The sequence below is a fragment of the Eumetopias jubatus genome, unplaced genomic scaffold (assembly GCF_037043125.1).
Source record: "Eumetopias jubatus isolate StellerSeaLion01/CBP00866 unplaced genomic scaffold, mEumJub1_p1.0 scaffold_2, whole genome shotgun sequence".
Taxonomy (NCBI): Eukaryota; Metazoa; Chordata; class Mammalia; order Carnivora; family Otariidae; genus Eumetopias; species Eumetopias jubatus.
In genome coordinates this window covers 188970961-188984620 of record NW_028274808.1, presented here as the reverse complement: position 1 = coordinate 188984620, position 13660 = coordinate 188970961, and the positions used below count along the sequence as shown (strand labels likewise).

The window sequence follows — 13660 nt, the reverse complement described above, 5'->3', positions numbered from 1 at the left end:
TTCTCAATGTTGACATTTCTGAGTGTTTGGTCTCGGGCCCCTGGAGGCCATAGTGGAGTGCTGCTCAGTTCTACCTTCAAGAGAGTCGCTATGGGGGGAGTACAGTTACCAAAGCTCCGCCTTCAGGGCTCCACTGCAGGGTTCCCGGAGATCTCCAATTGATGTCCTGTAATTTTAAATGTGTCTTGTGATATAGCTCCTGGAGGACCTGACTGACATGGATGTTAGTGGACATGGTCTGAGAGAGCCGGCAGTAGGATGGGGTTTGGGGACTGGCTCGTGTACTATCCGACTGGCAAAAAAGACCCATGGTGGTACACTTACCAGTGGCCCAGGTGCTGAAGATTCCACCAGTGGTGCCTCAGGGAAACCTCCCAGTGGAAGGAAACATTGCCAGCACAAGGATCAGACACTGGAAGGTAAGAGGGAACACTATACAAGAACAGTGGAGTTGGCTGGTTATCCCCTCACCATCTTGACTCCCCCTGGAGGAATAATGACAAACCACCTGTACTTAACAAATAGTCAACAGCCACCCTGAGTGGCTGGGGCATCTTTGATGATCTCCTGCTGAGGGACGACAGACAGTTGAGCTAGTAGGAGGTAGTAGATCAAAAATAATATTGCAGGGCGGGCGCTTGGGTGGCTCAGTCAGTTAAGAGGCCGACTCCTGATTTTGGCTCAGGTCATGATTTCAGGGTCATGAGATTGAGCCCCATGTCAGGTTCCACACTCAGTGGGAACTCAGTGGGGGGGTCTGCTGGAGATTGTCTCTCCCTCTCCCCCCCTCTTCTTTCTCCCCCTGCTCACATGTGCATGCTGTCTCTCAAATAAATATTCAAAATAATAACAATAATATTGAACCCCCAAGGTGATGGTGGAGATTAGTGCTACCGTAAGAAATCTAAAGGGTGCAGGGAGAATGGTCCCTAACAAAAAACCATTTAATTTCCCAAACTTACCCTTGCAGAATCCAGATGGATCCTGGAGAATGAGTATAGAGACCAAGTAACCTCAAGTGCAACTACTGTGTTGGATGTTACATGATGCTAGAGGAGCTGATAAGGGCTGAAGTACAAGATAGCAGCCATTTCTTGGGCGAGTTCATTCTTTCCCACCCTAATTAAGAAACACTTTACAGGGGCACCTGGGTGGCTCAGTCGTTAAGCATCTGCCTTTGGCTCAGGTCGTGATCCCGGGGTCCTGGGATCGAGCCCCGCATTGGGCTCCCTGCTCAGCGGGAGGCCTGCTTCTCCCTCTCCCACTCCCCCTGCTTGTGTTCCCCCTCTGGCTGTCTCTCTCTCTGTCAAATAAATAAAATCTTAAAAAAAAAAAAACAAAACAAAAAACACTTTACAGCACAGCAGTCTTCCTTTCCAGTTTCACTCCAGCAATGTTAGCCCTTTCTCCTGTCATGATAGGGCCTGTCAAGATTTATCACCAAATCTTGCTGTTTCTTCCTCCTGACTCAATCCTGAATCAACTCCTTTCTCTTTATCTCCGCTGTTCTCCCCAGGACATCACCGTCACATCTGGACCACTTGCTCTTGAGAGATTGATGGAATCAGATTATGTACACAAAAACCGGAAGAAAGTTTCATTTCTCAAATGAGTTTCTTTGTCAGTATTACCTAGGGTATGGAGAGGTAGGATTTTAGTCACAGCTAGTGAAGGTATAAACTTGATAGAAACTTTCTGGATGATAATCTCGTTATGTCAGAAAGCTTAAGCGTGTATCCTTTGACGCTTTACTCCACTCCACTCAAGGAATATGTCCTAAAGAAATAAATGGTAGAAGCATGCACAGATTTAGTTAAGAAAGATGTAATCATTGCAGGGTAGAATCTTGAAATTTAACCATCTTTCACTCAACTGCACCAAGAAAGAAATCAAACAGATGTAAAGTCTCAATAAAATTCTGTCCCTGCAGCTGGTGTCCTGCTGAGTTAAAGGACAGTCATCCAAAGTGCAGCTACTTTGCCAGTCATCAGGAGTTGCAGTGTTGAAAAAAGGTTTTAGTAAACAGAACTATCTGTACATAATTTTTAAAACACAAAATGCAGGCATAATCCTACAATGCTCACCTTAAGTAGGAAACAAGATAACTAAAAAAAAAAATGTGGTACTGGGGCCGCTGGGTGGCTCAGTCGCTTAAGCATCTCCCTTCAGCTCAGGTCATGAACTCGGTCCTGGGATTGAACCCTGAGTTGGGCTCCTTGCTCAGCGGGGAGCCTGCCTCTCCCTCTCTCTCTGCCCCGCCCCCCACTTGTGCTCTCTCTGCCCTGCCCCCCACTTGTGCTCTCTCACGCTCTCTTCCTCTCTCAAATAAATAAAAATCTTTTTTTTTAAAGTGTGATACTGAAAATAACATGGCATGTTACATTGTCTGGTAACGTATTGTCATTTAAGAAATTATCTTATTATAGGGCCATGTGTTTTGATTAGATAGTGATTTTAATTGTGAGTTGTAATTGCATTTCTCTCAAAATGATGTACGGAAGCAACTACTTTTTATTTGAAGATCCAATTGAGGTTAATGTGAACTTCTGTTTCCAAGCCCCATCTTCGTTCTGATTTCACCATTCTTCCGGAAAACAATACAAGTCACAGCCATTTTTTATTGCCCAGTTGTTTAAAGTTTTATTCAAAGAGCAGGGTTTGACAGTGCATAGAATCAGCAACTGTTTATGGCCACCTGGGGGCCAGCACCAAAGGACTGAGAACATATTTTGCCCAAGTTGTATTGAGTCTTGTCAAAACACACGGCTCTGTCAGGAGGTCAGACAATTCAGTGTGGACTGACAGGTCAGCAGTGTGAATGGCCAGTCCCGATTCCCTTTAATGTACTGAGCATCCATGCAATGGGGAAGCAGTGCACCATGAGGCAAAGGGCCCCAGCCCAAAGACTATTGGTTCAGTAGATCTTTGACTTCATAGAATACTCTAGAAACCTTGACAAGTGACCAAACTGAAACTACAATCATTGAAACTGAGATGTATGATGGAGCGAGGCTCAGTTATTCACAGAAAAATTCTGGCAGTGGTTAATTCCAATTCATGATTGGTATCATTACTCGTAATATTTTGCTTAATTCTTGCAAAGCCCCTTTTGAGGTAGGTGTTATCCCCTCTATAGTCTGCTTCATGTTCTGGAGCTATGAAGTCAAAGCATTCAATCCAAGTATGCCAAGGTTTCCTATAGTCCACTCCTAGTTTTGCCTCATTTTTTTAATTGGCTTTCATGAGTATTTTGAACTTTGTTTTACTCTTCTTCCTACTGAGGTTGAATGTGCATTTTGGAATTAAGTCATTTACATAGAAACACTTTTCAAGTGGAGATGACTAGCATTCTAAGGAAAAATGAACCACTTTTAGAATAGACCATGGAAATCACAAAGCCTGGTATTCAGTAAAGTGGAATGAAATCTTCTGGATACTAGAAATACAATGTTAAGGTTATCAGTAACATTAATAACATTTTCCTATGGGTACCTTTTGATAACACCGTTTTTTTGTTTTTTGTTTTTTTTGTTTTTTAACCTTAATGGCAAGAATTTTTTTTTTTAAGCACTGGTGTCACAATGAAATAGTATGAAATGTTAAGGCCAAAATTTGTTTTGGCTATTATATATAAATTATATCACAAGCAAGTTACTTGGTTGGTTGGTTGTTTAGTTCATTCCTTCAATCAGTTGCTTTAAAAGAAATGTTTTTCAAATGTCCTCTTTGTGATGGATCCCAAGAATTAGTTTAGAAAGAAAAATACTTGGTAAACCATTCCTGGTGGGCAGAGCCCTGTTTCTGTTGGACTTCTTTGGGTTGGGCTGTTTCACCATCTTGTGTCCTAAAAACAAGCCAACAGACAAAAGGTTTCTTAGAAGGTTTTGAAAATTATTCAGCAAACAACTTAATAACCTGCTACCTTTCAGGGAAAGAAAGCTGCTTCTTTACTCTTGGAAAGACAGTACAATGTAACTGGCCAAAATTCATAGCTGGAAACAAGTTGTGAAAGATGGGGATGGGGAGAGAATATCTGATTCCCGTTTTGAAAACAAGGTCTCCAATTTTACTTAAAACCTAATGAGGCATATCGTGTAATTTTATTTCAGGCACAAATAAAAAATAAACCTCATAAAAAAGTTAAGGAATGAAATAGTTAATCATCAAAGCCTTACAATGTCTGCCTTCTTTAAAAGCTATCTAATGTGTTCTAGCATCTTAATAAGACAGTGGAATTAGCGTAATAAATTGAAAAGAGGAAACAGTAAGCAAGAAAGTACGATGTATACCTGCCTGAATGACCGGTTTCTCTTTGATTAGTGAAGCTTCATATAAATGGGAACCTAGCTTTACACACAGGTGTGTGCTACTGAGGTGAAGCTAGAGTCAGGAGCTGGCTCTAGCAGTTAGGGCTGGGCTCAGGGCTCCAGGTCTCAGTTTCCACAGCCGTGAAACAATGGCTGGACTCATTTGGTGACTGCCAGGGGCTCTGTCCAGCTCAACGTTCATAAAGGACTGTGCCTCCCCATTTGTCCCAATAGCTACGGGGATGCAGGCCTTTGGAAAAGGAACATTTTTAGAAGGAGCCCTTTCTGAAATGCAAAATTCAAAGCCGACAATATGAAATTTTGCCTCTGAATGGAAGACTGGATAGGAGGGAGAACTAATAAAGGGAAGACTCATGTTCCCGAAAGAGAAACATGTTGCAAGGGTTTCTGGGAAAGTAAGATGGTATCTGAGATATCATGCACGAGCTCCCAAACCCACAGATTAAGAGTTTTACAACTTCAAGATGATACAATAAATCTTGAGAAATAACCTTAATAGTGGAAATCTACTGAACGCTTCTGTACCAGGTCCTGTGCTAAGCATGTCTCACGGATTCATTCCTTTAGTCCCACATCAGTCTGATGAGGGAGATGCTATACTATCTTTGTATTAGAGGTGAGGAAATGAAGACCCAGAGAGGTCAAGTAATCTGCCTAAGACCACCTAACTAAGAACAAGAAGGACCAGAATTTGAATCCAGACGTCAGGGCCAGATGATGAGAGTCCATCTTCTGTGTTACCCACACAGACACGGCCAGCTGAGTGTCTCTTATCTAATTGTCCGTGGAAAAAGGCTTTCTGGAATTTGGTACCAAGAATAGTACCTCTTCTAAAGAATGATGTACTTCCTCTCTTACACAACCTTCCCATTTGGCTGGATTGTAATTTGTCCAAGGCAGAATTTGGGCAGATATAAAGAATTTGCTATTCTTTATATCTGCCCAAATGCTGGGAGTCTAAGTGGTGCCAGAGAGGAGTCCAAATTCCCCTCCTATCGGTGGAAACTGGAAGTCAGAGCTCCCCGCCTACCTCGTGGCAGTTTTCACATCTAGAGACTGGGTGGGTTTGTGAGGCTGGTCACAGCTGGGGCTTGGGTCCAAGCTGGGTGATTTAGTTATTGGAGGGGCGTTGATCCTGGAGCTCAGATCACCACTCAGAAAATTCTTTGCGTAGGAGGCGAGGTTTGGCACACTGACCACTCGGCTGGGTACTTCCTCCATCTTCTTTTTCTGTTTGTATTAAAAGGAAGGCCTGTTAGTGCCACCCTAAGGAGGCATCATTGTAAAAGTAAAAAGGCCCACCCAGCCAAAACTATAAGGGAGAGGAGGCTGTAATTTTATTTATATACTTATATGTTATTTTTTAAAGCATTTTTTTCTCCAGTCTATTTTATGTTTTAAGAAACACATAGGTTTACAATTTTTTATTGAAAACTTCTGGGGAGGGGCGCCTGGGTGGCTCAGTCGTTAAGCGGCTGCCTTCGGCTCAGGTCATGATCCCAGGATCCTGGGATCGAGCCCCGCATCAGGCTCCCTGCTCCGAGGGAAGCCTGCTTCTCCCTCTCCCACTCCCCCTGCTTGTGTTCCCTCTCTCGCTGTGTCTCTCTCTGTCAAATAAATAAATAAAATCTTAAAAACAAAACAACAACAACAAAAATACTTCTGGGGATAGATGTGTGTTTTTGTAATTCAAAAAAATTTTTTTAGACTTTAGAAGGCCATCTACATCCCCCAGCAGGGGCTGGGCCCATTGTTCTCAAATGTGTTAATATTTCTGGAATGAAACTCTTGTTGCACTGAGAGGCATATATAAAAATTATAAATGAGCTCACATCAGTTCAGGTTAGGTTAGGTTTACTGCACTTTGAACTATTAAAAAAATATTTTTTTGTGATAGATGAGAGACTTGGATGTGAATGTTTTCATTATAATAAATTCCAAAAATACATGCAGGGATAAAAAGTTAAGAAGTGGGAGATTCCTGCTCTTTACTCTCCTTCCTATCCCAGATATAACCATTATTAATAGTGACATGTTTCTTTATAGGAAGTTTGGAGAATACAAAAACCCATAAAAATTGTAAGTACACATAATCTGCCTAGCCAGATATAACTACTGTTTGTTACTAATTTGGACTGCTTCCCGTGAGTCTTATTTTCAATGGATATCCCTCTGAATGTATGCCAGCCCACTGACAAATAAGCTGCAGTTACCTTTAGGAAAACGAAACCAGCAGGATTGTGTAATGCTTGAAACTAGGAAACCAGTTTACCTTCATGGAAGGGGTCAAATATCCTGGGTGAGGATTGAAGGAGAAGGACCGATTCCTATGGGACATGGCCCTGGGGAAAGCTGCATAGTGAAATCTTCTCTCCTCCTGGAAAAACAACACAACTGAGTCTACATGAGCCTAACCGTACAGCACTGGGTTGGACCTGAAGGAAGAGGGCCGTGTGAGGGCGGGTTACAGAGTGAAGGAAAGCCCAGGGGAGGGAGGGGAGGTCAGTGGGGATCAGGCTGCTGTCCGCTGAAGCTTTGAGGAAGCACCTTTACTCCTGTGGCCTTCGAGTCCCCAGCTTCTCTTGTACAGGAAAGGGCAAGCTTATTTGAAACACTTTATATGTATATATATCCAGGTACTCTTAGCATCTGAAAAGAGTCTACCGCAGAAAGTTAATAAGACCAAGAAAGAAAACCCCAGGTACAATCACTATATGGCCAACCTTGTTTAGGTGTGTCTGTCCACTTTTCTCTTTCCTGCTGTATTATTTTTAAAGCAAATCCCAGTCATTGTATAATTTCATCTGTAAAAACATCAATATGTATCTCTAAGAGATAAGGACTCTTTAAAAAAAAAAAAACCTAACCACAATACTTTTGTCACATTTAGCAAACAAGCTATTCCTTAGTATCTAATTTTCAGTTGGTGGTGAAATTTTCCTGATGGTCTCATCAGTGTATTGACATGAAACAGTGGCTCCGGCAGGGATGGGAATGGGAGTGAGATCTGAGAGACAGGGCTATATTTGTGTGAGGCCACCATAAGACTGTGGATTTTACTTGGAGAAGATGGGAGGCCACGGGAGGTGCTGAACAGAGCCGTGCTGTCATCTGACATATTTTCCTAGATTGCTCTGGTTCATGTGAGATCAGCATGTGGGCAGGTTCAAGTGAGTGCGGAGACCAGTGGTTCTCTACTGTGTGTGTGAGGGGCTTGGACTAAAGTGATAGAGGCAAGATGGGGCGGGTGGGGGGAGGCGGCTGGACTTCTGATGGGGCTAACTAGCCTTCCACCCTGGGCTACACGGACAAGAGTGAGTCGAGACCCACTGTCTCCAGGGCTGAAGGTAAGGCAGGGGAAGGAGTCCCCGCCCAGTCAGCTGGGGTGATACAGTTTTCAACCAGACCAGAGAGCACAGAGAGGCGCCTGTTCATGCCCAAAGCAATGGATGAAGGATCCAGGGATGTGAGGTGGGTGGACTGTGTGAATGGGCAGGAGTGGATGGAGGGAGCACTCCAAAGAAACGGCCTCAGGCTTTGGTGGCTGTTGGATACAGAACCAGAGGGAGAAAACTTTTCTAAGGAGTCCAGGGGATGGCTTGCTAACTGCAAAGCAGGTAGTTATTTTCGCAAAAGGAAGATCAATAAACAATAATTGGCTTGATTGATTTACTAAAAATCAAACGGAAGGCAAGCCATTCTAGATTTTCCCAATTCCGTAGGTTAAAAAAATAAACCAACGTCAGGTAGATGCTGTGGGACTTGAGTGCTTTTTTTTTTTTGCCTCTATTTTCCTGTATTTATTTTTTTAGTGAGTATGTTTTTTGTTTTTGGTAATAGACAAAAGGATTCAAGGATCTTCTGGAGGTGGTTTTAGGATTCTCAGGATTAAAATTGTAGGTACGCAGAGCAGGGCCAGGTGCAAAGTGAATGGCCCTCCGGAAGGAACTCTGCAGGGCCCCCTCGTGGCCCTTACAGCCTCACCATGAGCTGCTTGATGATCTCCTCTCTCTCCTTCAGGCGGGTCTGCAGACGGCCTATGAGCTGAACGTCCTCTGGTCTGGACGCCCCCTTCCCTGGCTTCTCTCCAGAATCTTTCAGTCTGTTTGGAGCAGGTATGCAGTTAGTCTCCTTACTGTCATTACCCAACAATAAACAGGTGGACGTGGTGGGGATGCTGCCATGGGCTTAGCCTGGACAGCTAATCTCTTTATTCACGAAAGGGGAAACCGAGGCCCTGGGAGCTTGCCAGGGGCCACCCACTGAGTTGGCTGCAGAGCTCCAGGTGGAGCCCAGGACCCAACTCCCACTCTGACCTTTGCCACTTCCCCCGAAGCTGCAGGGCCTGTGTATGATACACACGCTGCCCTCAGTGAAGCGTCAAGAACCAGGGATGTCACTGGACAAAGGCCTCCGCGGAAAAATGCTCCCCACCCCAAGCTCAGCGTTGTCGCCGCCACCACTAGGCTAATGCTGACGTGACTCTGGAGCCATCTGCTGGCCGAGATGGAGCGCGGCATGTGCCAGTTCTTGGGCAGAGCAGCGGGGCAGCTGGTACCCCCAGCCCTTTCAACATGAAGCTGAAGAGAAAGAACTCTCCGCATGGTGGGGGGAGGGTTATGGCTGCACGTGACCTATGAACTGTAGCTGATAAGAGGCCAGGACTTTGGGGTGAGGTGACTTGGGATCTGATCCCTAATCTGCCTTTTCCTAGCTATGTGACTTTGGCCATAGCCTTTCCCTGTGACCTTTGGTTCCCTCTTATTTAAAATGGGCATGATAACAGATGGTTGCGAGGATTCAGTGAGATAAGGGGAGCCTGGCATGTGGCAAGTGCCCATTAGATGGTAGCCCATAAAACCTTCCACTCTGGATTTTGGATGATTTGCTTTGTATTGGAAACAGTGGAGAACATTTTTTAAAGATCGAAAGCTAAGGGTCAGACAGGTGACATTTAGATTCACTCAGTGCTGCTTGACCTTGGGCAAATGGCTTCACCTGTCACTTTCCAACTGGTCTCTCTGCTGCTAACCCTGACCACCGCCCGCAAGTCTCTTCTCTCAGCAGCCAGAGTGACCCTGTTAAAAGATAAATCAGACCATGTCACTCCTGCTCAAAGCCTTGCAGTGGCTTCCCGGTGCACTCTGAACACATCCAAACTCCTTCCTGTTTAGTGCAGGGTCTCCTTCATCCCTCCCAGCTACCCCACCAACCTCAGTTCCTACCACTCACCCTCTCACTTAGTCCTGGCTGTTCAGTCATGTGAAGCAGGCCCCAGGGCCATTGCACTTGCTGTTGTCTCTGCTGGGAATTCTCTTCCTCCAGATGGCTCACTCCCCGCACCTGCTCGTGCTCAAGTGTCACCTCCTTAGAGAGGCCTTCCTGGCCCACCCTTGCCACTCCCTAGACATAGATCCTGTTTTCTTCTACCTTTCGCTACCTGATATGAAGTCAAATATTTATTTGCTTCTTTCTAGTCTAAATACCCATGTACTCTCTATGAGAGCATAGTCGTCGTTTAGTTCCTGGCTCTAACTCCAGAGCCTAAAACAGGGCAGGGCACACAATAGGCTCTTAATAAACATCTGTTGACTAAATCAGTGAAGGCATGTGAACATGCACAAAGCCCCTCGGTTCCTTTATCTGTCCGGGGGAGGAACAGTTTCCACCCTGAAGGACGGCTGGGAGGACAAAGGGGGTGAGGCATGTGAGAAGGGGGCAGATGTTCATGAGAAAAGTGGCCTTGATCCTTCTGATTTCTTTCCAGTGTGAGGGTCAAACCAAGCCCACAAGGCAGTGCTCATTCCTCACAGATGCCCAGTGCCCTGCACAAAGAGAAGGTAGGCTCCCAAAGGGAGGGGTGACCAGCTCTCCCCATGTGCCCAGGACTGAGGTGCTCCTTGGAACTCGGGACTTGCAGTTTCAAAACTGGGAGAGTCCCAGGCACACTGGGATGAGCTGGTTACCCCAATAAAATGTATGTCGACTAGCCCCTCCCAACCTGGGGCCCCAGGCCTCACTTACTCAGTTTCCAGGGCAGCCAGCCGGGCCTGGAGCCGGGCCTGAGCACTGCTGAAATCTGCCACCATGGCCTGCATCTCCTTCCGGTGTTCCTGGCGTAGCTTCTCCACCTCCCGGGCCCGCTGGGCTTGCTGATCCTCCTCCAGCAGCCTGCGGGGAGATGGATGCTCAGCTGGGCTTCCCTGGGCTCTGAGGACTGAACCTTGTGGGCACTGGGGATTCTCCACCCTCCTCTGGGTGGCTCAGTTGGGGAGACAGTCTGGGGCAGTGGTTGTATGAATGTGGGGTCAGGACACTGAGAAGAAGACCTAGGCTCTTTGAGTTGTGGGGTCCAGGATATACCCTGCTTGTGGGTCCCCTTCTCAGCACCTCCTATCCCAGCATTCCATTTGTAGGTGCAAACTTTCCAGCAAGGGGGTGAAAGAGCTGTGAATTCAGGACTGATAAGGAGCTATCCAGCTTGGGCTCGGTAATAACAGTAACCACCACGGCTTACCAAGGGCTTCCTCCGCGCCAGGGCCGGTGCAAAATCTTGCTTACGTTTCACTGCATTCCACGACAGCCCTGAGAGCTGGTGGTCTTACCTCCACTTGCAGCCCAGGGCACCGTCCTGGGGAAGTTACCTGACTTTCAGGAGCTCACACAGCTAGTTAAAGAGCACCCAGCACTTTGAACTATTTGAACAGTTTGAACTATTTCATCGCCCTGTCTCCCTATGGCTGGTTTTGAAGATGCTTTCGGTATGGTTAGGTCTGATTCCACAAATTCCTTGATTTGTAGGGAAATAGGGTTCCGTCTTCTAGTCCAGGGCGAATCCCCTGCAGTGTTGAGCCTAGAGAACTTTTCATGGGTCTGGCGTAACATCAGTGAAGTGCTAGCATTAGGGAGTCTTTCTTTTGGGGAGATGGGAGGAGCCTGGGGGGGAGGTGCTTAGATCTCAGAGGCTCTCCAAGGAGCAGTGGAGGGAGCGAGAGAGGGCGGGGGGCTCCGCGGCCTGGAGACCCACCTGCGCTGGTCGCGGAGCTGCAGCGCCTCCTGCTGGTGCTGTTCCACTTCGGTCTCCAGCCGCCGCACGGCGTCCTTGAGCTGCGAGTTCTCCTCCCAGAGGCCACACGCCTCGCTCGGACCCGGCTCCGCGGCGCCCTCCGGGGAGCCGGCCTGGCCCGGGCCGCCCCTGTCCTGGGGAGAAAGGACCCAGGAGAGGTGTTTTCAGGGGGCGCCAAGGCGGACGAGGCGCAGAGGGCCCCAGACGTGCCGCGCAAAGCCGGTGACCATGCTCGACCCAGCCTCCTGCTCCGGAATTCAGGAGCTCACAGCCAGGCTCTAGGTTTTCCCGCATCTGGCCTCTCACGAAGCTCAATAAGGTCGGTGAGACTAGAACTTGGCTTAAATCAAAACCATCCAGGGGCGCCTGGGTGGCCAGTTGGTTAAGCGGCTGCCTTCGGTTCAGGTCATGATCCCAGGGTCCTGGGATCGAGCCCCGCATTGGGCTCCTTGCTCGGTGCGGAGCCTGCTTCTCTCTCTGCCTACTTGTGCTACTTGTGCTCTCTATCTCTCTGTCAAATAAATGAATAAAAGCCAAACACCCCGCCCGTTTTTCAGACTTCCTTGCCTTCTCTACCCAGAGCCCTCGGGGAAGAAGCGATCAGCTTTCTCCTCTGCCATCACCAAGCTCCCGGCTGTGGCAGGATTACGGGGCAGGGCGCTCCTTTGTTCAATGGTTTCCTCACTAGCCCGGGCCAGGAGCTGTCCCGGGAAGGCCCCATCTCCCCTCCAGGTTTTCCAGTCCTCTGGCTCCTGGCGCAGTGGCTCACATCCGGTAGGTGCTAAATAAATGCTTGCTAAATGCAATGTTGCTTGAACGCCAGGGGTTCAGACAGAAATTTGAAGATCTATGTCCAAATTAAAAAGGGTCAGAGTTAACCCCCGCTTAGTGAATGCTTCTGTTTTCAAGGCCGCTCAAACATGCCTGAAGGTTTCTGCATTTGCTCATTCCACACGAGGACTGAGCAGCTTGGCACAGAAAGCACCTGTGGCCCACGCCTTACACCTCCTGCTTCCTGCCCTGTGGCTTGCGTGTGCCTGAGACACCCGTGGGCACATGGGTGCCGGGCACTCTGATATGTATAGCCGGGAAGAGCTTGGTTAGGGTCCTGTGGGGCAACCCTTGACTAATGGGAGAGCCTGATGAATAAAGCATCCCCCTCTGGGTGGGGGACAGAGAAGACAATTATTTCACAGGGCTCCTCAGAAGATCCCTGTAGGTGGGACACCACTTCCCTGCAGTGGGGCCACGTAAGGATGCATCCCTGTATGGGGTACCCTTCCCTTCTCTCTTTTGGTCCTGCCTGGGGCTGTTTCTCCTTGCTAAATACTTCCACGTTTTTTCTCTGTGTGGGTTTTCCTCTGAGGCCTTGCTGTTCCTCCAGAGGGTTCAGGGCTTCCCTCCAATGAGGTGAAGGTGAGGGCAGGCACCTGGTGGCTGGCCAGGTATCATCTCATCCACCCAGAGATCCCGGGGTTCTATCCACGGCACTCAGGGAGCTTGTCATCGCAGAGGTCACAATCCCACATTTCCCCTTCCCCCTTCCATACGTATGGGTGGCTCCCACCAATCTAGAACACTTAATGGAAAATGTTCTGTCTTCCCTCTGCTACACTTTACTGACTGGGCTGAGCTCCCTGTGATTCATCATTTAATATTCCTCATTAAACACAAATCGTCTTCAGGTGCTCAGTACTGGCAAAATCTCGAGTGAATGACCCCCGTGTCCCCGGGATCTTCAGCAGGGCTGGGGCACCAACTAATCATCAGCATCCACAGACTTTGTGCCAAGTGTGGAGAGTGAGGGTGGAGATGAAATGAGGCAGACCGGCCTGGTTCTCGAAAGACTCCTGGTCTGGTTGAGAACATCCATGAAGAACATCCATGACATGACAGCTGCCTAACTGGACCATGAATTAGACACTAGGGCCAGCTGAACTATAGTAGGAAATGCTCTGGGAGCTCAGGGACTGGTGGGATCGCAGGCGTGGAAGGGAGCCCCCTAGAGCTCGCATCAGGAGCACATATACTCAAATGGGAGGGGAGACTCCTGGCCCCGAGGGTGAGCCGGGCACCGAGGAGGGAGGAAGGCATCCCAAGCAGGGAGCGGACACATGCAAAGGCCCAGGGGTAGGACGCAGGGCCCATGTTTAGAGCAGAGGGGGATACAGCTGAAGATACAAAGTGCGGCCCGTGGGTGAAAGCTTTTCATTGCCGGGTATCTGGAGGTCGTTCTGATAGCAGGAGGGAGTCACCGAGCTTTATA

At 47.8% G+C, this 13660-nt stretch overlaps 1 protein-coding gene across 2 annotated transcripts in view; it reads right to left on the bottom strand.

Annotated features, from left to right (window-relative positions):
* Positions 1-3581: 3581 nt before the first annotated feature.
* The window catches only part of FAM184B (family with sequence similarity 184 member B), a 142248-nt gene continuing 132169 nt past the window's right edge, over positions 3582-13660 (bottom strand). Inside the window, exons 13-18 of one of the 2 annotated variants that reach the window (XM_088021235.1) lie at positions 11302-11528; positions 10353-10502; positions 8313-8430; positions 6601-6705; positions 5359-5558; positions 3582-3844 (exon numbers count right to left, since the gene is read on the bottom strand). In XM_088021235.1, the coding sequence (XP_087877361.1) occupies positions 3751-3844; positions 5359-5558; positions 6601-6705; positions 8313-8430; positions 10353-10502; positions 11302-11528 (894 nt within the window). In that variant the 3' untranslated portion in view covers positions 3582-3750. The remainder of the gene's footprint in view (positions 3845-5358; positions 5559-6600; positions 6706-8312; positions 8431-10352; positions 10503-11301; positions 11529-13660) is intronic. The other variant, XM_028087292.2, reaches the window with a different exon arrangement.